We start from the raw sequence: 27,221 nt of genomic DNA on the forward strand, positions 1-27,221 counted from the left end.
CTGACAATGACTCCTGATACAATAAATTAAAGATATATTATGGAATGTGCAATTCACACTTGAAACATAATCAAATTAGCTGTTCATTTGTTAGATTGAGTTTGTGTCAAGTGTGAAAGAGGTGACTGACATCTCCGAAGTAGATGCCAAATATGAAACTGGTCCAGGGCCTTATTCATAAGCATGCCTTCTTCGAAGAAAATGAAAAAGTACTAAGTGAAACTTATCATTTATGTTTTCGAAGATCAACACTGCAATTACATGCCTTTGTTCTTCAAAGCATAAGCAGCTGTTAGAATCAGTTTCAAGTCAGCATATTTATCAATGCTTGTGAAACTGACAGTAATATTGAAAGTTTTTTATAGCCATATCTCCAGTGTAAGAGGTACATTTACTAACATGCTTTAGCAAGGAGACAATATTATGGGAGATAATATGCATGATTTGACTTTAATCTTTGATTCCTCTTTTTGTCTCTCATCTAAAAATGCAAATGGACTTACACTACAGAAAAACGATAAAAAGTATGCTGAGTACCAAAGAAAATCCTAATCCTTTTCCCTCTCCCTTTATAGAAATATATTCAAAACGGCTCATGATTTTCCATTTGTCTGAAAGCATATATATGCTAACTACATCATTGTTATAACCATACTGGGGCAGATGCTACATGATGTCCACTATAATTGCAATGTTTCAAAAGGAGAGTTAAACTGTGATGTCATCTTTCAGTGGTTTCATCAAACTTTTGATGGACTCCAGTTCATGTTTAGCTTACCAGAGGACACCACTTGAGCAAGAAGAGCTGACTGACCACCGAATGTGCAGGTGTCTCCTGGTTCACTTCAACCATCATCACGTTACTACCAACCACTCTTCCCGCATCCTCTGCATGGCACTCAAAGGCAACATCTGCACATATGTCAAGTGAGGCATGTTGATCCACCAGTTTCTCGGCGATGTCCAAGCCGATGTCTCGCCCAAAGGATGCTGTGAACATCAGGAGAAGCCGGAACTCTTCGTGGTGAAGTACAACTCTCATCACAAGCTCTTTGTACTTCTCACGGTTGCTGCCGAAAAGGGATGCAAGATATATGGAAGACAAATATTCTTGGAATATCCTGTGTGGGAATGTGACTGATGATTTTGAAGAATTTGTGTCCTTGGGATTTTTGTTAATCCTGGATATTGCCTCCTCCGCTTCTGCCAAGATTCCAATTTCACAACACATGTCCACAGCATCCTGCCACTGAGTGCGCATGTTTTCTGGGAAGGCAGGTGTGTTGCCAAGCAACCCTTGGAGTGCCATCTCACCAACTCGAAGAATCCTCTTGTCCACATCCCGCGACAGCTGACTTGCTTTCTCTTCTGTTAGACCTTTGTGCATCTTGAAAATGTAATCTGCTTTGATAGAGCACATAAACTCTTTCAGGAGTTGAGAAAGCGTTTGTAACTTCAGCATATCCCTACACTCCTTGCTGCTTACAAGATCCCATAAAGTGCACAAAACTGCAGAATAAAAGGGCAGGGGAGCAGTGATTTCAGCAAATACATCATTCTTTTTCAGGGTAATCATCAACTCCTCTCCAAGGCCTTCTTCCCCTCTTGTACGGAAGAAACTCTTTATAAAGGCAGTCTGGGTCTCCACGCCAAACTCTAGAATGTTCACCAATCTCATTTTCTCTGTATGAAAATCATTGCGGATGATCTCGGCTGCTTTCCACGGCCTTGTTGTGGCAATCACTCTGCAGGAAGGCAATCGATTTGAGCGCACGACGCTTGCGATGTATGTCATGTGCTTCTCTGCAGAGAGGCTTCCTTTGTACTCATCTAATCCATCAAGGATAATAAGTACTTTGTCTGGGTTTTCTTGGATGAATCTTTCTATTTGTGCCGCGGTTGATGTGTTGGATTTGGACAAATACGTCTTTGTCACCTCCCCTATGCTCTGCCTGGCATCGATGCTGCCTAGTGGAATGAAGATGACCATGTCCAGTTCTTTGAGAACTTTTCCCTGACACCAATCCCAAGCTATCTTCGAGCATAGCATCGTCTTGCCGACACCAGCTCCGCCTTCTACCAAGATGCGAGGTGCGTAACTCATCTCCACAAGATGGTCAAACGTGATGGGTCGTAGCTGCTCCTCTGCATATTTTTGAAACAACGTCATGTTCACCTCAAGAAGATCATCCATTGGTACGATGTCAAATTTTCCAAACCTGGCTCCATTTCTTGTGATGCGATAATGGTCCCTGAGATCGAAACTGCACTGAAGAATCTGCTTCTCTGTGAGGGCAGAGCCAACAGGGGATGGTCCTATTACACACATAAAGGGAAAGAGTCCCTCAGTCAGAAATTATTCACTCCCCAACATTTCACTTAATCTTCAACAAGAATATCAATGTACACAACACATAATGCTTAAAAAAAAAAAGAAATACATGTACATTCTTCATACTTACAATGAATAGTACAGTATATATAGAAATATGATATAAACAAAATATATTGTGAAGCAAAGATGCATGATGTGTTCAAAATGGAGGGGAAGCTAAAAAGCAGAGCTTGTAAGACAATCCCCTCAAAACTGATATTAATATCATGTACCGGTACTGATAATAATATTAATAACATTAATTTCTTCACGGTGGTGAAATCCAAAGATTATAGACTGAGTAAATGCAGCAATATTACTTAGTACCGGTACAACATATCATGGAAGTTTGAAAAAAATCATACAATCCATTCTGACTACTGCCATCACTGGATGGCAAGACTACAACAGTTTGTGAGTTTGTGATGTTATGCATGGAAAACTACTTTAAAGATGAAATAGAGACAATTCAAACAAATTTCCTCTTGATATCAACATACATTAAGGCAATTCTGAAAGAGGTAACTACAGAAAAGTGTTTTTTTTTCCTTATGCTAGAAAAATGAAAATATGTTGAATTCTCACAATATTTTCTTTAAATAGTTGCCCATGTGTGATGTCACAAAATGTCGTAGCCTTCTCATCAAGCAACGAAGGCACCAAAACACTAAAAACTCATAACATTTGAATGGATAGTCCAATCTGCCTCAAACTTCATTGATGTGTTCTACTAATGTTGACCCATTCACCCATCCACACATATACAGTATTTTAGTTTCATTCTCCTTTAATCAATTAGAAAACACTGATGGGGAAAAAAAACAGTTGGGATTTTAGTTTGTACTCAGATCACTACATTCTGAAATGCACTCTCCAAACTATCAACCATAACAACATTGTGACAACTACCTGGAAAGGATGCTTTGGTGAATCAGTGACATGCAAATAAAAACTTAAACTCACCACTAGACGGCCCTGTGAAATTCCCCAAGATTCTCTCTGCAAGATCATGCAAGTTTGCTTCCCATAGCTTCTTGACGAATACCGCCCTCACATTGGTGTCATGCGGCAGATTCTGACTCCAAATATGGAAGATATCCTGAAGTGGCCTGTAAAAAAATCTCCCTTGGGGACTGTGCTTGACAACAACACTGTGTAACTCCTCTGGTGTGAAGCCCAACATCTGTCCAAGAAGAATGTACTGTGATACATCAATGCGGGACGATGTCACCAGTTTCTGCAGCTCAGTATCATCTAAGGTGCTGTAAAATTGATTTAAAAAAAAATAAGATAGAGTCATAATCCCTTCCTGCAAACTGATATCCTACAGAACCCTTTAACATCAACATGTCGGGTGTGTTTGTAGGAATTCTTGTTTGCTTTTAAGTTTCTTTGTATTTTGTTTGTTTAAGTTTTTACTAGTCTGGCATCAATCTTGTGTCCTTCTAATTCCAAGATGGTTTGTTTAGAGATCAGGGATCCAGAGATTTTAAAATCATTACCTCATGGCACCTTGACAAAATTAAAGGGGTGCACGCAACCCCCCCCCCCACCCCCACACACATTTGTTGTTGATGTTGTTGTTGTTGATGATGTTGTTGTTGTTGTTGTTGTTGTTGTTGTTGCTGTTGTTGTTGTTAATGCTGCTGCTGCCGCTGCCGCTGCTGCTGCTGTTGTTAGGTTTTTTTCCTGGCATTCAGAGACAAGGATTCATAGAATGTTGCATGATAGTGCATTCTTAGAATACAGCCAACCCATTGGGCACACACTTTATGAAATCAACAGTATTTGTTGCTGTTGCTGTTCTTCCTCCTGAACTATTGCAATATAAAGGGATCCTAAATTGAAAGCGTGTGCTTGATGGCAATCCTTCTGTAGGGAAAAACAGTTAGCATGAGACACAGAAAGTTTTTGTTTACCTGTTTGTGTTTGGCCCTGGATTCATTTCAGTATCTCCTGCCCTGAGAAGAGGACTGGCCATGATGCTCAGAAGATGAGACTGTATGACTCATTAATCATGACGAAAACTGGAGACTGGTGGGCAAATATATGTATTCAATTCTGTTGAGAAGCAAGCAATATAAATAGCAGATGAAACATTGCATTGATGTATACAATATATGCAGACCCTTTGTGCATAGTCAAGAGTTACATTGTAAATAAAAAAAAAAAAGTTCCATGAAAATGTTTGCTTTTAAGAGTGAAATCCTAGCTCTTATGCATGACTGTTAAATGTCATTTCACACAAACTTAACAAAAATCTCTAAACAGTCTAATTATCTAATTACATCAATGAAACAATTTACAATAATATTTCTTTTGTTACAGGTCAGTCATTTTTTTTTTCTTAAATTAACATTTTCATAGCGAATAAGGCAATCTATCAAGGCATCTTGTTCCAGTACTTTTAACCAGAATTGTTACACTTACAATGTACTGTTTCTAACTGTAATGTTCATACATTCCAGACCAAATAACTAAAAGAATAAACCATCATGTGCAATAATGATACCAAATTAACACAATTTTGAGAATGAAACTGTAAGAAAAAAAAAAAGAAGAGCATAAAAAGTACTTTGGAATGTTGTCCATTATTTTGCAATATAAACAAACCATTCAATGGATGGTGTGAGTGAAAGTCATCTTGATACAAAGATGAGATATCTTTGATGGTAGTGAGGGCAGATGGCAGGAAAGTCTGCCATAATGTTTTGGCTTCGATGGAGTTGTACCTCAGATGTATCACAGATGGAGAATAATATAGTGCCTATAAATAATGTTAAAAAACAAACTTATTAAACAAACAATCAAACAAACTAGGGTTTATCTTCTACCAGAGCTAAAATATATATGTAAATATATTTGCAAATTTCATCCTACCATCATTAAAAAGTTTTATGGCAACTTTGTCATGAGTGTTCTTCCCTGCTATTAATGGTTATCTTTCACCGCTGCCTGGCCTTTTTATAGACAGGAAGTGAAGTTTCCCGTGGTAAGAACCTTGTATAGGATGACTTTTCCATGTCATGCTGCATAATCTTGCTTTGCATTCTGCATAAATGCTACACCCTTTTACCTGTCATCAGCATTATCTCCAGAAAACTCAGTATAGCTTAAAGGTAGGGAATCCCATTTGCATGCCTTAAATGAATAGTTGTATAAATACAGTGGTATGTTGAAGAGAGTATCATTTTAGAAACTCCCATAAAGCATTGAAAGTGGAAGGTAACATTTAGTACATTTTTATTGACCGTTAGATTTTGAATTGAATTTTTTTCGGGGCTCACCGTAAATTCCAGTGCATTACTAGGCTACCTTTGCAGACCCATGCACTGCATGTGTGTCCATCATGTATATTTTGTGAAGAAAGTTCATCAAAACTTACAAACATTTCTATATACATTCTTGCCACACACTTTATATGTTATTACATCAGCTCTTATACTTTTAGATTTGTGTTTATAGATAAAAAAAAAAAAATACAGAAGACTGCAACAAAAAGGCTTAAGTGTGGCTGACACACAGAACTACTGAGTAGTTGAGTTTTGTGCATTATTAAAATTGTAGATAACTGTTGACTTTCAAATTTCTCAGCAGTGGCCTAAACAAGTCCCCTGAGGTTCATATTTAATGTTTTTCTGCATTTTTGGAGGTCTGTAAAAGGTATCCCCTACCTTTAATCAAAAGTGAATCCAAACTAAATCCAGCAAAATCCTGGCAATCCCATGTGGGTTTTCCACAAAACATACACCAAAAGATTCACAAAAGCTGACTTTATGTCAGTCAGCAAAAATGGCTCCAAAATAAAAGGGGAAAAAAAGCTGAAATTTAAGCACAAATTTTCCCTAAAACAGAGACAGGTCAAGCAGGCCACAGGCAGGTCATGCAGTCCAGCACCTCCTCGCGGTCCAGCACCTAGACTACTACTAGTATAATAGAGTCACGGTACGAGTAACCCTGTTTGCGGCGGGGTGCCTATTCATAACATGTGAAGAGTTTGTTTGCAAAAACCGATAAGTCCATATTTGCCAAATGGAGATATTTGCAATTAAAGGTCAAGAAAAATAAAGAGAATACGTACGAAAATTTTTGCTTCTTTTGACCATAACTTCAAAAATGTACCTTTATATGTAGTGACCAATATATCATTTAAAAGGTATTATTTTGTACTTTATGACAGAGACCGTACTTCAAAATCTTCAAAAATGGACTTATCGGTTTTTGCGAACAAACTCTTCATGTGTATCATGCAGAAATTTGGAAATTTGTAGCATAGCAGCAATCCAGTTCAAATGGAGCCCATCCCACCACATGGCATGAGGATCACTTCACTGGGATGTTGCCATAATTATCTGAACACCTCCCTTTCTTGGCCTCAGGAGCTCAAGTAATAAGTAGCTGGCGCTGGAACACGCATCCGATCACTCTCGCTCCCTCGCTGCATGCCCGACAAGCCGGGATAGCGACACGACAGGGCTGTGTGCAGTCAGATGCTGAGGTGTGTCTGTAAACGTGCGTTATCTAACCGTTAGAATCTACACTACAGGAAGTTACCGAGAAAAGTGATTTTCCGTGAAAACTCTCATTTAAAACGAAACACTCACCTGATGAAGCGTTCTGCGTAGCAGAATTGAGACAAAACATTTTTTTTTCCCCACCGATCTCCTCCTAGCTCTTCAAGACGTGTCGATGAGCGATGTAAATATTGCGCAAGCTTAGTGCATAGTCTTACTTTCAGCCAGGATGAGTACGGGTGATGCGGATGTGAATATGTGATGATGGAAAGAAAAGCGATTCGAGGTTGGTAGCATATGGCAAGCCAAATGTCCAATAATTTTTAATGGTAACCCTGTGGGATGTGCAAAAAAATAGCCACCCTCACGGCAATATATAAAACATATAAAATCATATAATGCGAATATGTTCCAAACGAATATGTCTTCAAAATGCCATCGTGCCGTATAGCAAAGGCACTTTTGTTTCCAAGAAATACAACTTGGCATAGAGGAGACATTGCTCTACAATAACTATATTGTCAAAAGAGTGAACATTCAAAATTAATCCCTTGGGAAGTGTCCAAATTCACACCTAAGCTCACGCCCTCTTGTTACAAAACACAGATATTAGCAACGCAAATACCGTTGTTCTAGCGTGAATGGTTGTAAAAGTAGTCCCGGCAATACAGCAAATACAATTTTCATCGATGACAAGTAATGGAAATGATAGAAGAGACTTAACTTTACAAGATCTATGCAGTGAACAGGGTGCGCATTAATTAAATGGCAACCCTGTGGGATGTGCCAAAAATACTCCACCCTCACGGCAATATAATAGAAAACATATATGATATCATAAAACGCGAATTATGTTCCAAACGTACATGTTTTCGAAATTCCATCATGCCGTATAGCAAAGGCACTTTTGTATCCAAAAATGAAACCAATTACTAGAGGAAGCATTGCTCTACAATAACTACATTGTCAAAAAGGTGAACATTCAAAGGTAATCTTTGGGGAGGTGTCTAAATTTACACCTACGCTCACGGCCTTTATTACAAAATACGGATATTAGCAACGCAAATATAGTTGTTCTAGCGTGAATGGTTTTGAAAGTAGGTCCAACAATGCAGCAAATACACTCTTACATCAATGAAAAGTCATGGAAATGATAGAAGAAGATTTACCTTACAAGATCTACATAATAAAGAGGGTGCTTATTGAAGGGCGATCCTGTGCCGTGTGCCCCCAAATGCCCTTTATCCTCTTGGCAATATAACGCGAATATGTTCCTACACTCTTAGAAAAAAAGGTTCTTTCGAGCACCATTAAATGGTTCTCAGCACTGTCACAATAGCGACACCCTTTTAGGTGCTCGTGAGAACCTTTTTTAAATGGTGCTTGTCGGCACCTTTTGCAAAAGGTGCCCATTAGAACCTTTTTCCCGATGAAATGGTGCTCGTGAGTACCATTTAAAAGGTGCCCATGGGCACCTTTTTGACTAAAGACGGGCACCTTTTTGACTCTTTTCAAAAGGTGCTCATGGGAACCATTTCATTGGAAAAGGTTCTAATGGGCACTAATGTTAAAAGGTGCTGACAGGCACCATTTAAAAAAGGTTCTCACAGGCTCCAAAAAAGGTGTCGCTATTGTGACAGTGCTGAGAACCATTTAATGGTGCTCAAAAGAACCTTTTTCTTTTTTCTTAGAATGTGGTATGTGAATTGATGTCTGTGTATTTTTGGTGTGTTTCACATGTAGTGCTGGTAAGGTGCTTCATTGGCACCATTCTTAAAGGTACATTACCTATCTGCATTGAAAATGTGCATCACAAACTCATTTGAAATGAAATGAATTCATCTGAGTTTCATCTCATCAGTCAAACATACGTTCAAAACATGTATATTAGCAATACATTAGCATGTCACACATTATCATTGACACTGGAAAAAAAAAAAGAGCAAGGATAACACACCCATGCACACAGAGTTTCACAAGCACGAATACATGTACATGACATTCACCAATATTTTTTCATGAAACATTACTCAATAACTGAAAACCATAGAAATTTGCTGTTTCACAAATTCGCAAAAATGTATTTATTCACCTTCACTTTTACAATCTAAAGGTGAGGTTTGTATTTGTCATGTTATAATCAGTCAAATATTCTTAACAAAATATTTTCATTTGTTCACTATTAAAATTCTTTTTCCACAATATTTGTTATTTGTGTACCGAGCAGTTCTTGAAATACCATCACACATCTCTGTACAGATGATATGAAATAGCAAGAGGTGCATCAGGCTTTTGAAATACATAACAAAAATTCTAATTCTCTGTGAAATAATTCCTGCATGGATGAGATACAGTAATTGTGTCAGTCTCAAGAAAGGCAGAGGTCAAGTACATTACTTAAGTAGTATGAGGAACTTATTCCACATATTTGCTAGTTTGTTCGGTGTTGTTTTTTTTTTTCTTTTAAAGCATATTTGTCCTAAAAGCAACTACAAATGGCAGGAAAACAATTCCATTAAACAGGACCTTTGGTATTGTCACAGAAAACATACATTATATTGCAGGTATGATACTTGGGATAGGATAAGCTTTACACTTCTTCACTTCAATTCACATTCATAACGTCGAGTACTTGAATTAACTTATCTTTGTTTGTATACGAGTGATATATTTTTTTTTTTGTTGTTCTGCAAATTTGAAAGCACCATAGACACATCTATACAACTGCAAATACAAGAAGAGTATCAATTCAGGTTAATCATGACTTCTGACAATTTACAGCATGTCCTACGAAAACACACACAAAAAAAAGAAAAAAAAAGAAAAGAACACATTGTTTTATAATGTGAAGGATAATAAGAATCCCAAGGGGAAAAGAGCTAGGATACGACAACCCACACAGTTTCACAAGCATGAATGAACAAAATTCCTCAACCATGATCTAAAATATGTAACATTGGGAATCAATAAAAATTTACACTTTTTTTTTAAAGCAGAGCAACAAATTCATTAGAGTAAACTATATATGATGCAGGCCTAAAGGTGAGGTTTGAATTTGCTGTCCTATAACCTGCCTATGACAATAATATGTTGTTCGCATTTTTCATTTTGTTCACCAAATTTGCCAACAGTCTTTTAAACCCACCTCCACGTACATGCACATTTTGTATTTCTGCAAAAGCAATATAAACTGGTGACAAGAGGTGCATCAGTGCTTTGAAATAAATTAGATAATCTTCAATTGTCTACCCAATACGTAATTCCTGCGTGGGTATAAATGCAATAAGTGTTACCAGTCTAGGTGCAAACTTTAAAAGTGTGCAGAAATCGACCACACAATGACAGGAGAAGTATAAAGAGCATTTTCCGTTTGTGCTTTTCAAGTTTAGAACTATGAATGACTCCACTTCTCAGATTGGCATGTGGTCTGATCTCAGTACGTCTACCCCCCCCCCCCGCACCCCCACCCCCAATACAGTTGATTCAAAGCTGTTAAATGCAAAGTATAGTGAAACATTATCACTGGTACATTGTAAGTTGCAAATACTGTATTGGAATCATAACAAAACATATGTGACCCTCCATCACACAAACCAACAAAAAGTCGCCTGACATGAATATTTGGTTGACGGCAGATTCTGAAAGAGCAGCTATAAAATACACTATAAGTCAATGCAAACGGACTTACCTACCCTATCTACATATTTCTCAAAGGTTTTCTCTGGCAGCATCAGTGTTTTTTCTTTGACTCAGCTCATTCTTGGCTAGCGTAGGTTTCTGGTCGATGCTGTCAATGGGCTATCGGGCTAAAATTGTCATTCTGATCGATGTATTCTGTTGGTCACCCAGATCATTCTTGACTAGCCCAGGGTTCTGGCTGATGCTGTAAATGGGCTATCCCGGGCTCTTATTCTGATCGATGAATTCTTGTGGCCGCCCAGCTCATTCTTGGCTAGTGTTAAGCCTGCGACGATTCTGGCCGATGTTGTCAACGGTCTGTCACGGGCTGTCTCTCTGATCAATGTAGAGTCTACCTTTTTTCCCTAACCGCACCAGCGACCCAAACACGTACGTTCTGCTTCATCGTCCCGGCCGGAGTTACTTGTTCCCTGGTTTCTGTGCATGTTGGTGTGTCCACTTCCCTGACATATGAATTGAAAGAAACAATAGACCTACACCGCGTTAATAAAACAAAGTCATTGCTATAATTCGATAAACAAAACACGGCATTACATGACGTGACTCCTTACTTAGAACAAGCCTGAAAACACACTGAAGAGATTTTGACCTACCAAGTTAGGCCTACTGGGCTGTAGACAGACCTCTATTTATGGCTCTATTAAACGTTAACAATGACAGTTATAACTTACAGTACCGGTAGTTAGAACAAAATTTATTGCATGTACCGGTAGACCTTACCCCGGGGCGATCCTTGTACACAGTTATCTTTGCGTTCGGCGTTCGGGCTGTGTTTCGGAGTTAGTAGACTCTATTTTTAATAGGCATAAACGTACATGCAGGCCTAGCTAAGACACTTAGCCCGGCCCAGTCGCTGTAAAAACGTGACAGCCATGCTCCGGCCCCGCACGGCGTCTGTTCGGGCTAGCCCATGGGCCATTGCTATGCCAAATTTCTAATTGTAAAGTGTTAGGCCTAACATGTTATTGTTAGATCTGGATCTACTGTACCTGGTAAACATTACACAAGATAGCAGCTTCGATCAAATTAGATCTAACAATAACGTTAGGATCTAACCGTTAACCGTTCACTGACTGAAAACGGAAACTGAGTGATGAATCTAACTTGATTTTGTACCAACGAATGTCATCTAAAAATGAGATAAAATCACATTAAAACTAAAAATCTTACCTATATTCTCCTAAATTGTGATGACTGCCATGGCGAAAATGGAATTGACAGTGACACGTTTCCAGTCCACTTCAGACAAAATTAATGTCTAACGTAGCCGGGTGCCGTATGGGTGTGATATGGTGATATGCATAGACCTATTAAATACAGTACAGCCGTCTGCTGCTGCGCTGCATGCATGGTATTGCATTGGTACTCTCCTGCCGCTAGCGCTGTGGTCGTAGGTTTGCATAGGCGCGCAGCAGGCAGGCAACACAGGGCTACGATAGCCGCGGCGCGTGCCGCGGCGGTTACGTCCTACAGTGCAGTACTAGTATGTGTACGTTTACGCGTACGCATATCTGATCGAGCGCTAAAATTGGATCGTGGCAGCTGTCTTGGCACGCAGCCAAGAGAAGTCATTAGTCTACGATAAAAACAATATGTACTTTTTATTATCAAAGCAGTAGAAACACATACAATATTTTTGTACCAATACCACAGTTTTGGTGATTCTTACATCTGGCATTCGAATACACAGCAAGGGGAAAAATGAAAGTGGACCTAAAGATATTGTTTGACCTGCAAGAGTACCACAAATAACACTCGGGGACTGGGTCGCATACTAGCAAATGGTGACGAACGGAACCATTTCGATTGGGAACCATTTATAGGTGCTCATCGGAACCACTTTGCGAGAACCATCTGATGAGAACCATTTTGGAGCCGACGAGAACCATTTGAGAACCTTTTTTTCTTAGAGTGTAACGTACATGCTGTCGTGCCTTAGCAAGGGCACGTTTGTTTCCAAGAAATGCAATGTAATCAATACAGGAGACATTGCTTTACAATACTTATGTAGTAAAAAGGGGTGTACATTTAAAGCGACCCCCGGAGGCGCCCAAAGTTATCCCCTCAACCCCGCGTCCCCATCTGCAAAACGTGCATTATGCCAACGTGAGTACTGTTGTTATGAATATACTCTTACATTTACCACTAATTTGCATTTCATGTAAATTATTTTTGTATGACCAATTCGAAAAGGCATCCATCGTGTTCATTGACCGACAAAATATAAGTTCATACATTTAAATCTTTAAGATTGGATAACGGGAAGCGACAATTACTCTAGCAAAATTGCAGTCCTTAAGACGCCATTTTGATGACGTCATTTGAGCATATTCCCGATTAGATTTTCTGGGTAAATTTCATGTGGGATATTGTGAGGACGTATACTTTTTTAAAAAGTTAATATTTGCTTGTTATACGATAGTTGCCATGCAGTTGAGCCTTTTTTAAGCCACTTTTTGGCCATCGTCTGCGGGCCTATAAGGTTGAAAGAGCTAAACAAACCGATTTAGGCGAGTGTCATCAACTGTTCATCTCATATATCACAATTAGGACCAGCAGTGCTCATTACTCTGAAATTAGTAAGGAAATGAAGAAAGAACTCCTCCGGTGCGGTCAGCCGGTAATGAATGTCTTCCCTCCTATCGTCATTTTGTTTTTTTTTGTTTTTGATTGATTGATTGTTTGTTTGTTTGTTTTTCTGTATACCAAGAATTCGGGTTGGGGATAATTGCAGGGATAGGGTATACATTTCTACAGCAGTGGACGCCATTATCCATGTAAGCTGACTGGTATCCGTGTAGGCTGATCTAAAACCCTCAGTACGACAATCTTTGATATGCAAATGAATCGTCACAACAAAGAGAATTCAGCGGGATACGATTCGGTTACCAAGGGGACGAGGAAGGCAAAGTTCGGTAAGTTGCTTGGGTTAGTGTATGTTGCCATGGAATATATGGGATTACTCTGGGCAGCAACACAATATATACCTATACGAGCTGTAGTCACTGTAATGGCTGCAACATCAAGAAGTTATACAGATTGGGGAAAAGGAATCTTCACCAGGTCAGACAATCATTTTTGCGGATTATGAATACCCTGAGAGAAAGGCCCGCGAGAAGCTCTCCTTTATCGCAGTTGCAGTGGAATTCTATTATACTATCGTGAAATATTTGTCTATAGTGCAAGGTATAATGGAAAAGAGCTATTGTTGCTGATGTTGCTGTTCTTTTACTAGCATGCTTACTTCGAATTGTATTGGATCAATCATCTTCATTACGTTTTATAGAATATTATATACCTTCATTTGCTCGGAAAAATTGAGGGGCAGCTGCATGGTTGTCATTATCTAAGTTCTTCTCACTCTTTTTCCCATCTTGTTTAGCTAAATGATCACTTTCTTACATCATACACAATTATAATATTAAACTGACCCGCGACCAAAGGACGACACTGTAAAATCCCAAGTATAGGCTTACCCGATATTTCTACGTGTTATTCCTCTCTTAGATTGTTACCCATAAGGACCTACTTATACATAGGCCTTTTCACCTGTACACAATAACGTGCGCCATTGGTTTTAACTGATGCTGGTTGGGGTTCAGCGGCGTTCATCATACACAGTATACTAGAACGGCGAATTTATACATTTTACTCTAGTTCGCAACGTCGAGAAAAAGCTCTCAAATTATGACTTTGATTGATTGTGCGTTTCGGAGTTTTATTTTGGTGTTTTGTATATTTAGTCACTTTTAAGCCAATTTATGCACTTTTGGCTCTTCAAGTGACTTTTGTGTTAGCTTGGAATTGAGGGCTGCCTGATTACTATGTATTAAGGTCTGCTTATATCTGATAGTCCTGAAATGATGTTATGTCTCTGTAGTCAAAGTGTTCTCTCTCCTATTTTTAATACTAGTAACACAATGAGCGTCTTTGTTTGACTAAATTGAAGGTGCGAACGTTCGGTCAATATCATTATCCTTATTATCGTTTTTTTTTTTTTGTTTTTTTTTTTGTTTTTTTTTTTTGGTAGGCCTGTAGCTTCTGGTCAGATCCGTCTCGATTTTACATGCTATCTTATTCAAATTAACGCGATATTCCTGTTATATACTTAGCAGAAAATTAGTCTTTCGTGACCAGTCGCTTTAAGATGTTTATTTCCTTTGATAGCTTTATACGTCGCTTTCATTTCATTGTACATGTACCAGATCTGGTGGCCTGTGTGAGAGTCTACGCAATCCAAAGTCACTCAAGCAGAACTTTCAGAAATTCAGTGAAATTAAGCTACTTTTATTGTCAGAAACTTAGTCTTTTATGACCAGTCGCTTTAAGATATTCATTATTCCGTTAATATGCTGTATACGCCGCTTTCATTTCATTGTATCAGAGCAGGCACGACTTGCGTGAGAGTCTACGCAATCCAAAATCACTCAAGCAGAACTCTGAACTTGAACCGTGTCAATAAAAGAAAAGGCACACCCCGGATGGTGTACCTAAACTCGTGAATTTATATAAGAATATGCATATTGTGGGAAAATTATCACTAGATAGATCTCCATTCAAAACAAAGAAAGAAATAAAGAAAGATGGTTGGACGGATTTCTCCCCGTTCGCCGCAATGAGCGGACGTGCATGAACAGCCCGCTCCAGCGCCACACACCAAAAGCACACACACCCAGGAACCAGACATCACCGACAACGCCAGCACTCAACTCTCCACAACACCAGCAAGCACCAACTGATATCCAACACACAAACATTCACAGACATTCCAAGAGCAAACCCAATCAGTCAGAAAGATGAATGAAATGTAATGAAACATGTATTGTACCCATGATTAGAATAAAAAATGAATCAGTCAGAAAGATGACATCTGATACAACATGCACCATGCAAATGAAAGTTACATGTGACATTACTGCTTGAAAGAACAAAAAACTAATTTCTACATGGTGAAATCAGATCAAAGGAATGATAAAATGCTAACAAGTCTTAACATTAACCTTTTAAAGCAACAACCATGATATCCGGCCTCGTGTTGCTATATACTCTTTTACAAATCCCACTGAAAAATACAAAAATACAGCAAACTTAATATTCACAGTAAGAATGGAAATAAATATCCTCTTTACAAATCATATTGAACAACATGAAAAGGTACCATGATATCCTTCGTGTTGCTATACTCTTTTACAAATCTCACTGAAAAACATGAAAAGGTACCACTCATAATGACCAACATGCATCATTATGAAAAGAAAAAAAAAAATGAAAATGACGCTAACAGATCACGTGAGCAGTCCCTTTACAAGCCTATGCAAGAAAATTGGATTGAAAAAGAGAATTGAATAGAAAACTGTTGATAAAGCTAAAAAAAAAAAAAACTGCCTCCTCATAATTCCTGAGATATTAAGATTTTCTTTCTTCTTGATAGAAAATTGTCCAAATATTTCACCATGTCATGAGGAATAAACTGTTTAGTACACTAGTCACTACCATTATCAAAGTACATGTATGAGAATAATACGAGAAACTTCATAACATTGCAAGCCTAAGCAAGAAAGAGAGAATATAATATAAACTGTTGATAAAGCTATAAAAAAATACAAATAAAATGGAGAAAATTAAAGGAAGGAAGACTTTGACAGGCTACGTATGCTCGCTTTAATCCAGCGGTTTGCTTCCTAAAATGGCCGCTGTTGGGTTCCATGCAAAGAGAGAACCTCTTTGGTTCCATGGCAAACTACACCTGTTTACGTGTTACTCGCGATCTGAGAGTAGACCCTCTTGGGTGATGGCGCACTTGTACTACTGTCTTGTGCGCCATACAGTTATCGATAGTATGTGTTCGGAGATGTGATCGTGAGCGCTGAGGGTGTGGGTTTACCAGATTTTTGCGGCTAAAGGTAGCTATAGAAGTTCATACATCTATCAACAACATGGCAACGACTGAAAATACCCCACATTTACTCAAAGTGAGTACATACAGAGTAGATAAGGTCAAGGCATGGGCAATGGTCAATAGTGTCATTGACTAACCATTTATAGCTAAATTATACAGCCCTGTCGCTGTACTCCCGGCGCTGTATTTTACATAACATAAGTTCGCACGGAGTCTGGTCGGGCTAGTCATGGACATCCTTACCGGCGCCTACCGGGCGGGGCGGCGTGGTGCTGACACTGCCGACTGCAGCTGCATGAGGATATGTCATCGATGCGTAGAATTTAGAAACTGTAGTGCATAGGCCTAGCTTCTAGGTTCTGTAACTATACACAGCCCAGTCGCTGTGCTTCTCACAGCGTCTGGTCGGGCTAACGTTTAGACAGAAAGATCCGTCTGTCCGGAGGAGTCTTTTATTTTTTGTTGTTGTTGATGTTATCGCTCTCCTCCGTGTAATGAAGGAGGGGGGTAAGGTCGCTTTGGAGGTGAAGCCAGACGCAGTCTCCGCGGAACGTTTCCCCGACGACCAGATACAGACCGATCTTTCGGTCAAGCTAACGTCATGCTTCTTATGCTTCTGCATGTTTGATATAGCCTTGCCCTTAACATTTGATCATATTTAGACTTAGTGCATGCATAGATCTATATTCTACTACATCTCTAACGAGTTAGGCCTCCCTAAGTTGTCCCCCTTCAACAGGAACATAGTATAGAACTAGATCTATGTCACTTCTGCAGTGCAGGTGATAAAACTTCATTCTTCATCATCACTTCTTCAGGTCAGGTGATAAAACTTCATCTGACCATGAAACAGCAGAGTCACTGAATAGTTATTTTTGCAGTAGGCCTAACAATCGTTAGGCCTATATTTACAGGAGAAGACACTCAAGAGCTTCCTGTACTAGTGGTTGATGTTTTACTGATCACAGAAATTTTGTCTGACCTCGACATCACTACTATTAATTACACGTTAAAGTAATTGCAGAGAAACTTGGCAATCTCAGAGGGTAAAGCCCAAGGCCCTGACGGTCTTCATCCTACATTCCTGAAAGAAGCTAGGAGGGAAATTGCAGATAACTGGTTTTTCGACCTGGGTTATTTTCTCGCAGTCACTGAAAACTGGTAGGGGTTCTATAGTGCTAACTGACTGGAAGAATGCTAATGAATGTCATACCAATCTAGAGCCTATAACTAGTATAAGAAAGGGAGTACATCTGATCTTGGTAACAACAGACCAGTCAGTCTGACATCATGTGTTTGTATTAAGACTATGGAATCCATTGTTTGTGATCATATTATGAGTAGTGTACAGTATGGTTTTCGTTCCAAACGCTCATGTTCTCTTCAACTCCTCGATTGTGACAATGTGACATATGAGGGATTAAAGTCAATGGAATATAAAGAGAAGAGGACTTGAAAAGACCTTTGACTTGGGTGATTATTCAACTTACGTGAGGTCGACTTAAGCAAGGTTGCCGTAAGTGAATGTTTGATTGGACTGTTGCTTCTCTATCACAGTTGTTGTTTTTTCTTTTTCTTTGTTTTGCAGATCCTGTGCATCCATGGTTATAGGTAAGTGTCATATATATATGCTGCATGAGCACATAAGCATCTCCCTTGTGTTCTTTATAGACTTTCTGTAGAAAAAACAAGTGGTTGTTCAAATCATGGGCCCTGGCATTCTGTATATGTATTTCTTGTGGTCAGTTGAATTTTTCATAGTGTCAAAATGGGATGCTGTAGAAATAACACGTAAATGTGTATTCTACTTGTCAAAATTGGTGCTTTATGTAATGAGAAAAATTCATTCCAAAGTAGCTTTGTGGTGCTTACTTGCTGTGCTTTTCTTTGATAATATGGTCATGAGTCATTCGGTTATCTTTCAATCGTACAGACAGACAGGACAGACATTCAGAGAGAAAACTGGATCCCTGCGTAAGGTTTTGAAGAAACATGCACAATTTGGTAAGAAGTGCAGAAGCTAAGGGGCATGTGATCTATAAATGAAGGGTTTGTTTGCTAAAACCGATAAGTCCATTTTTGGAGATTTTGAGTACGATCTCTGTCATAAAGTACAAAATAATACCTTTTAAATGATATATTGGCCACTACATATAAAGGTATATTTTTGAGGTTATGGTCAAAAGAAGCAAAATTTTTCTTATTATTCTCTTTATTTTTCTTGACCTTTAATCGCAAATATCTCCATTTGGCAAATATGGACTTATCGGTTTTTGCAAACAAACTCTTCAAATGATGATAAAATTTATGTGATACTGCATATGTATGTGAATGGTAAGAAAAAAGAAGTGTATGAAATGACTCACAAAACCTATGGAGGTTCCTTCGCTTCACACCATTAGCCAAATTCTGGAGGGGGGTGGGGGGCTGACTAGCATACTGCCAAATAGAAATTTGGTTTGATATCAACTTCAATTTTGCTATAACTTTGAAGTGATTTAATGTTGGCAAAATGTGTCCAGTTGGTACAGGTGTGAATCTTGTTTGGTAACTGTTGTTGTGTTGTGTTTTAAAGAAGAAGAAGAGAGAGAAAAAGCGGGTCCCTATACAGCAAATAATTTGTCCAAGACAATACTGACATAAATCAAAACGTCTTAAGTCTTAAAGGGGCATTCCAGATGATTTTCATAATTTCACATCATGTATTACATAAATCAACAGCTCCATGTATAGATTTGTAGAATTTATTGTGGTTCTTGAGCAGAGAAACAATACTTTGAAAAACCTTAAACAAATCACATTGAACAAGGATGATGACATAGAGGCTCACATATCTTAGAAATGTAGCAGTGTAATTCCATTACAATACGACTTCCTTGTGAGTTCACCTGTGTATAATCTATGCATGCCGCCTTCTTTATTTCTGCTTCCTTTAGCCCCAACTCATGCATTCTTATGGTGATCCTGCCACATCATCATCTTTGTTCATTGCAATTTGTTACAAATTTTGAAAATATGCTTTTTCTTCATCCCAATTGTCATAAATTCTGAATCTCTGTCCCCAGTATAACCTATAGTTGTTTAAATGTAAAAATCTGAAAATCATCTGGAGGTCTCCTTTAAAGATATCAAACAAGAATATCAGGTATACCATATGATATCTCCACAAGGGAGCTCATAACGTCTCCATGAGGGAGCTTATATTGGAAGTCTCCACAAGGGAGCTCATAAGGTCTCCACGAGGGAGCTCATATTGGAATTCTCCGCAGGGGAGTTCATTGCACAAAAATCAAATGACAATATTGAGTGCTATATGAGTGAATGGATAAGACTGCATATTTGTTTCTTGTGCAATAATGAATATAATGTTTTAAAAAAAAATCTTCGAAAAGATACAACTCATAGAAATGGTTATTACACTTTAAGAGAGCAACATCTTGATATAATTGCAGTCATTGACATGACTGATACAGTGCATTAGATGAGCAAATAATTGTCATGTTGATGCTCATTTTTTTCTTCTTTCTTTTCAGTCTACATTGATGCACCAAATATTGTGAAGAGCCATAAAGAGGATGGCAGTCAAAATGGCGAGGAGAGAGGCTGGTGGTTTTCCGACAAAGAGGGCGGCTTTCTTGCGTCGCAGCTCACCGATGTGAACCCGGGCTACGAGGAGTCCCTTGACACTATTGCCACTGCTCTCAGGGAACAAGGGCCATTCGATGGTGAGAGAACAGACCTCTGAATGTCAGGGACCTCTTCAGTTAGCTCCTTCAATTTCTGAAGAAGTTGTCCACAAGGACAAAAATGATATAAAAAAACAAACACGCACCAAACTTTTATCTGCACCTACTTGTATATTTGATTTCCAAGAAACATACATGCGTTCCAAGGATTTTATAGTTCATGATACATGTACTTAAATTTCACAATTCTTTTGCCAATAGATATTGCTATTTTGCTGTAAAGAAAAAAGATGGTATGTTTTCTCTGTCTTGAGTTGGATCGTAAGGAAGAGGAATTATCTTACTTTTTCATATTTAACCCTACTTTAACTGGGCTATTTGAGACCAAGTTTTTACGGGGGGGTCAATTTGACCCCCACCTTCAGATCTCGGCTGCCGATTGCACGATCGCCGCAAAATCTTGCCTAAAGATAGAGTCGGATGTCAACTACAAGATTACAGGGTCATAGAATGGAAAAATATTGGCTTTCTATTTTTAATAAATTAATTATGCAAATTTATGCATGAAATCATATTTTCACCTATAACTCCATTAAAAAGACTGAAGGATTGCTAAATTTTTGTGTCAGAGTTCCTCAAGACACATCAAACAATTAAAAAAAAAAAAATAGCACAATGAAAATCAATTTCTTTTCTTTTATTGTTTTGTTAATTTCTTATGTATTTTACTGTTTTTTCTACCTTTTGTTTTCTATTGTTTTTTTGCCAAAATTTGTTGCAGGCACTTTTTCAAGCTTATCTACTCTAAAATCAATTCATTTCAATGGTTAAAAGTTGAAATAATCTAATTTGTGTCAATTTTAAAACCAAAAAACACAATTTGCATTGGATTTGCACATGATATCATGAATTTGAGCTGTTTTCTGGTTGACATGCGTATGCAAAACATTACGTAACTTCAGAACGGTGTACCCGGACATCGCAAATTTGGTCTCAAAATATGCGGGAGACTTCAATGAAAAATGTCATGAAACGACGCGGCAAAATCTTTGCGCGTTGCGGAATCTTGGCGCGAAATGTCGAAGGGGGGGTCAATTTGGACCCCCCCCCCAATTTAAAATAGGGTTAATGTCTATGATATGATTCTCCTGAAGTTCCAAAGACCAGTGCATAGACAAAACATGTAAGGCACATTTATGCCTGATTTTTTTTTTTCCTTTTTTTAAAATTATTCTTCTTCTACAGGTATCCTGGCCTTCAGCCAGGGAGCAGCCCTGTTGGCTCTGATCTGTGGTTTAAAAGAGCAAGGAGGTATGAGTCTACATTGTATTTACCAGCCATCTACACGAAGTGAATCTTTGTCTATATTGATGCTGTACATCTGCAAATTTCATGGGCTGTGTGCAGAACTCAAATAAATAATGGAAGTCCAGTTATCACAGTACAAAATGATAAGTGTTCACAGTAAATTAGGACTGCACAAGTTATGTAATTGAAGAAGGAACAATATTCCTTAAAAAGACTTAGTAAATATCTGGTACCGGTACTTTGAAATGACTGAGGGGAGATATTTCAGACTTGGGAACATCTCTGGTTTCTGCTCATCTTTTTATTGCTATGTTGTATTAAGGAAATCCTTCTATCAATACTAGATGTCACATTCTTTAATCAGATTGAGTACATAAAAAAAAAAGTAGTTAGCCTGATTTTTTTGTTTTTGTTTTGTTTTGTGTAATGGCTTTCATGTAAGCTCATTTGTTGTCAACAATGTTTTATATGCCCTGGGAATACACAAAGAATAAAACAAAAAAATTATGTCAGTATTCATAAATTTATGCCAATAATAGCAACAACAGCAATATAACAATGCAGATAATTATAGAAGTAATAATATTACATAAAGATTATGATACTGATGATGTTGTTAAGGTGTCAAAATGAAAAGGAGGATTAAGAGATTTCTGTTCAATCTTTGAAGATTTCCATTTACTTCTTTGTTCACCTGACAGATTCCAGATTCATATTCAACTTTGCCATTCTGGTGGCTGGATTCAGAAGCCTAAGCTCAGGTCACGACAGCTGCTTTACACAGAAGGTCACCTGCCCAACACTGCATGTTTTTGGCAACACAGACCAGGTTATACCAAAAGGTATGTAGAAATATGCTCCATTCTGGTGTAGTATTTTCATTGAATTCTTTTGCCTCTGCCCTGAAGGGTGCCAGAGGCAATGTGTTTTCAGATTGTTCTTCTGATTGTCTGTCTGTCTAAGCATTACTCTTATCACTAGGCGTGTCTTCATCAGCCCGAAGTTTCAAAATAGCGCGCTATCTTGCGGTTACCAAACTAGTCCGATGTCAAAATAGCGTGCTATATGTGTAGTGAAGACGCAAATAGCGCGCTATTTGATCGGGAAAATTTCCCCCAAAATCTTGGTCTAGTTCGTAAACTAGAGCGGCTAATTCGTGAAATAGCGCGCTATTTTGGGTGCGTCTTCATCAGCCCGAAATTTTCTCGATCCCTCCACGCTTCTGGTTAGCCAGCTGGCAATGGAAGGCGCATGTACAAGCTAGTATAGTATGTTACACGCACGGTGTATTCAAGGATCACATGTGTGTACTATAGGCCTACTGTTGTTGTCATCTTTAAAACCAGGGAGGTGATTTCTCTCACCTCCCTATTAAAACTCAGTGCCGTGCATGCTAGCTGTTTTTTGGTAAACTTCTTCTTCTGGTCCACTCTACCTTAGCTGAAGATTCTTGCAGATTGTGTGCATTTTGGATTTGTTTAAACATTGCAATTCGTTAATTTCATATAAGATGCCTCACTGGACAGAAGAAAGAGTAGCGTTATTAATATCCCTTTGGAGAGAATTTGCTGTACTGCTCACCTCCCTGGTTGTAGAATCGTACATACGGTGATATAGGAGATTTTGAGCGGGGAAACCCACTTTCGAACCGCGAGCCAGGCAGAGTAATATTGCAAAGTGCGCATGCGTCAATTTTCGGATTAATTTCCCGAAGCAGGCTGTTCGAGCTGATGAATACGCACATTCGCTGTATCGGGCTATTTTCTAAGACCGCAAAATGTCCCGCTAGTTTGAACTTCGGGCTGATGAAGACACGCCTATTGTCTTGTTTGAAGAAAAAAAATCTCTCATTAGTCTTTCATCTATTTAATAATTGATTGCCTGAAATGACATATAGAATGTCCAAGATCAAAGTCAATGACCAACAAATTTACTGGGTAGATAAAGATGTCACTTTCTTCTCATAAAGTGCACTAGATATGAACAGTGATAATGTTATTTGGCATCATGGATAGAAGTAGATGTGAGACCTATATTAGATACATTTATTCATCTTGCTTATCTTCTGAATCTTTCTTCCTGTTTTCTTACAAAGAATCCAGTGAAGATATGCTGCAGTACTTTGTGGACCCGACTATCATAAATCACAGTGGAGGTAAGAGACTTGAGTTTGCCCTGATCCACTCTGTCAGCCTTGTTTCATATACCAGTTTTAATTTGTTTCATTGTACATTTTCTGTTGTTTGTGCTTATGTGTCAAACCTGTTCTGTAGGATTATCAAAAAGAAAAATGTTGATGATGATGATAATGATTTGTTGTGGTAGAGACTTTGATCTCATGCTACTGATGTAATCAAATACACAATATTTTTGTAGTTGACAAATTTCCCTTTATATACACATTCTGATGCAATGTACAACATGTAGGTCACTTTGCATGCACTTGCAAGCAATTTGGCACAACTTAAATGTCCATAGACTTGATGAACAACAAGATGACAGCACACAGCCAAAAGGCTACATTGCCTGAATTGTATAGCTTTCTGCTTTCACACACACCCAGTAGTGAAGAATTTTGCCACTTTCAGATATTCTAGAATCCTTGAGATGTCTCATGAATGAGTTTAGATCATGTACTACCATTCAGGTTCAATGCAGTGATTAATAACATGAAACTAGGCAGCTGTTGTGTTATAGAAGAAGCATAGGCCTACCACTGTGTTCAAGCTTTGATAAGCATGTAGAACAATTTTTCTGATCATTAGCATTTTTATATCATTTTCATTCCAGGTCATTATGTTCCTGCTACATCAGCAGAAAAGAAAGTCTACATATCTTTTCTGGAAGCGCAGAAGGAAAAGAAGCGGGAGATGGGAGAATCAACCTCATGACAGTGACCAAATTCCTTGATAGTTCGCTTATTTTGAATAAACATTCTGACCTTTGCATTTGCAGTGGGGCAGTAACTGACCAGTGTGGTAACTGGTCTGCCAAGTTTTTCATATTTTTAATTACCGTATTCTGGAAATCTTTACTTTTCTTTTGTGCTTGAGATGATCTCCAAATTGTCTTTTTACCATTAGGTGACTTTTGCAAAGTTCTTCTGACTGCCTTCCAACCCAGTTGAGGTCCTGGGCCCTGTTTCATAGAGCTGTTCGTAAAGTTACGAACAACTAACGAGCGACTGGTGATCAGTTCCGATGTGCTATACTTATCAGAATTTCCATAATTCAGCACAAGAACTGATCACCAGTCGCTCGTAAGTTGTTTGTAACTTTACAAACAGCTTTATGAAACACCCCCCTGGTCTATGTATGGGGGTGATGGAATTACTGAGAGGTTGATGGCACTGGCAATTTATTATTCTTTTTTTTTTTCCAGTTTAGGTGACATCTCACTATTGACATAAAATGATACACTGTATCCACTGATCAACAGGACCAGCTAGTGTATGTGCGTTACTTACTGTATACATCAGGGTGTACACACACCATATATGTAGAAATTGTGGGGGTTTTGTTTTCGCAAATTCATGAGGAAAGTGCTATTTGTGAATTTAGATATACAAGTACTTGAAGATATTGATTCTGATCCAGACACAAATGTGATGTCCACAGGTACATGTATGTACTGTAATTGAACACAATACACAGTACATGAACGAGGTGTGTGATAGTGTGTAATATAATTTATTTCCAATGCAGGGTTGCTAATTTTGCTTCCTGGAAATAAGTTAGAGAATGATACATACTGATTTCTCTGTCTATTGCTGTACTCCACAACTGTGAGTTTAACCACTTACAAAATCATTGTCCGATTGGGGTCCTGATTGGCGACAAGTTAGACCCTCTCAATATATTATATTGTAGGCCCTGATATGATATACTGTACCATTTGTTGTCTGCAAAGTTCCCCCAAAACATCTAAAGGATAAACATATGGAGGTGATTATTTTAACAAATGCATTACATGACTGTGGACTGAGATACAACAACCTCATTTCAAAAAGCACAAGCTGTACTGCTCCATACAAATTGGTGTGAACTAGGGTTGATGGGTCTAATAGTGGGATCGGGCTTGCAGCAATAAATAAACTGTAAGGATTTGTGTACAGTTTGCATGTGTACACGTGTTATTAGTCTTCATGCTTCCACTACATTTGAAATTTCAATATTATCTCCTCCGAGCACAATCATTCAATTTTCTCATCTGAAGACAACTATCAAAATCCATTCGTACTGCAAGGTTGATTACACAAATAACACAGAAATAGTATTCAAGCACCGACATTTCTAATCTAGAAATAGCTGCTGAATGTTTCAATTGGATTTGATAACTTTTAGGATTTCAATGTACAATGTATTATGCCTTGATACCTGTGAAAAACATTGTTACTTTTTTTTTTTAAAGGACAAATTAAGTTATCCATTTACACACACTCTGCTCAAATGAAGTTAATGATAGCTACATTTGTATCAATTTTATTACAGTGCACTCCCATTATAATGAACACAGTTATAAAATTCCAGTTACAACAATATAATAATTCGGAGTATAACATTATTCTTTCTATGTTTTTTATTGCTTCTTTGGTTCTAATGAAAAAAAAAAAAAAAAAACTGCTGGTCCCGTGGACTTCGGAGTCCACACTATACATTTGCATCATGTTCAGTATACGTTATGTGCCATATATAGTGTAATATATTTTTCTTAGCCAGCTATGTGTGACTCTTGGGTGAAATAAATTGTAAATACAATGTTTCACTTTGAAATACAAGTGTTTGAATGTTTCCTGTTTGTGTGCAACGTGGTGGAGCTTTGAAGTACATTAATTTTGTATTCTCTTACATGCATGGCCTACTTGCTAATGGGTCATACAGTACAGTAGTTCATTTCACTCCATGTTCATGTGGAAGGTTACAGATAAAGCCAATTCACTTTAACAGAGTTGTACAATCTTAATTAGAATTGGCCTTAACATCATGGATTTATGATTACGTGTATAATACAGGTATCACCTCATCCAATTTGCATGTATGGCTAATCATATATTACATATATACACACACGTGTATATATATTTCCCCTGTATCGTTAAAACTCCTATAATTGCCTTACTCTATGTCCAAATTCTGATAAACTTCTCTACTATTCTACTTGTTTCATTTCACTCTAGTTATTTGTTCATGTATAATGAACATGGTTACAATGTATTGCATAAATCTTGGTACAACAAAGTAACATGACTTAACACATTTTACTTTTGTGTAACTCAGTTTTGTTCGTTATGCGAGTTCTAGATTCCATGGAACATGTGCATCTTGGACATTGTACTCCGACTCAGATTTGATGGCTTTAAAGGGGATGGCTAGTAACCGATCAGTGGGAATCAGTGGGAATGCTGAGAGATGATTGTTCCAATCCTTGTGGGATTCATTTAAGAGTACATTATATATCTATTGTTGTGTGAAAATTATTTGCTTCAGAATGGTCTCATATTCAAGAAATGTGCAGTTTAATGTTTCCAGGTTAGCGTGCCTGGTCAGTGACGGGGCATTAATCTGCACATTACTTGAATATGAGACCAAGCATGATCTCTGTAGTGAATGGGTCGCATCATGGACAATTTGCAATTGTGTTGCATGAAGCGAGACCATGTTGAATTAGTAGGAGCACTTTTGCATGAGGTATACATGGAATATGAACAGCTGTTCAGTTATTGCAATCACAAACAGCCAGAC

At 38.2% G+C, this 27,221-nt stretch overlaps 2 protein-coding genes across 2 annotated transcripts; one reads left to right on the plus strand and one right to left on the minus strand.

The window, feature by feature from the left end:
- Positions 1-769: 769 nt before the first annotated feature.
- On the minus strand, positions 770-3,515 carry LOC140243449 (protein NLRC3-like). Its single transcript, XM_072323125.1, has 2 exons — positions 3,338-3,515; positions 770-2,316 (listed from the first exon to the last, which is right to left on the minus strand). Exon 2 carries the CDS (start codon positions 2,192-2,194, stop codon positions 770-772), a length of 1,425 nt encoding a protein of 474 aa, XP_072179226.1. The 5' UTR covers positions 2,195-2,316; positions 3,338-3,515.
- Positions 3,516-16,447: 12,932 nt separating this feature from the next.
- LOC140243833 (esterase OVCA2-like) lies at positions 16,448-24,626 on the plus strand. The gene is made up of 8 exons (XM_072323503.1): positions 16,448-16,559; positions 18,075-18,097; positions 18,420-18,490; positions 20,020-20,211; positions 21,418-21,483; positions 22,182-22,322; positions 23,576-23,635; positions 24,271-24,626. The coding sequence occupies exons 1-8, from the start codon at positions 16,524-16,526 to the stop codon at positions 24,369-24,371; spliced, it is 690 nt and encodes a 229-aa protein (XP_072179604.1). The 5' UTR covers positions 16,448-16,523; the 3' UTR covers positions 24,372-24,626.
- The last annotated feature ends 2,595 nt before the right edge of the window (positions 24,627-27,221 follow it).

The sequence above is a fragment of the Diadema setosum genome, chromosome 20 (genome assembly GCF_964275005.1).
Source record: "Diadema setosum chromosome 20, eeDiaSeto1, whole genome shotgun sequence".
Lineage (NCBI taxonomy): Eukaryota > Metazoa > Echinodermata > Echinoidea > Diadematoida > Diadematidae > Diadema > Diadema setosum.

What these genes read in the sequence shown, in the direction of transcription:
- LOC140243449 (XM_072323125.1), bottom strand. Translation starts at nt 2,194, where the DNA reads ATGGATGATCTTCTTGAGGTGAACATGACGTTGTTTCAAAAATATGCA.
- LOC140243833 (XM_072323503.1), top strand. Translation starts at nt 16,524, where the DNA reads ATGGCAACGACTGAAAATACCCCACATTTACTCAAA. An exon ending in CTGTGCATCCATGGTTATAG is followed by an intron (nt 18,098 to 18,419) that starts GTAAGTGTCATA and finishes TCAATCGTACAG; the next exon opens with ACAGACAGGACAGACATTCA. An exon ending in TGGTTTAAAAGAGCAAGGAG is followed by an intron (nt 21,484 to 22,181) that starts GTATGAGTCTAC and finishes TTCACCTGACAG; the next exon opens with ATTCCAGATTCATATTCAAC.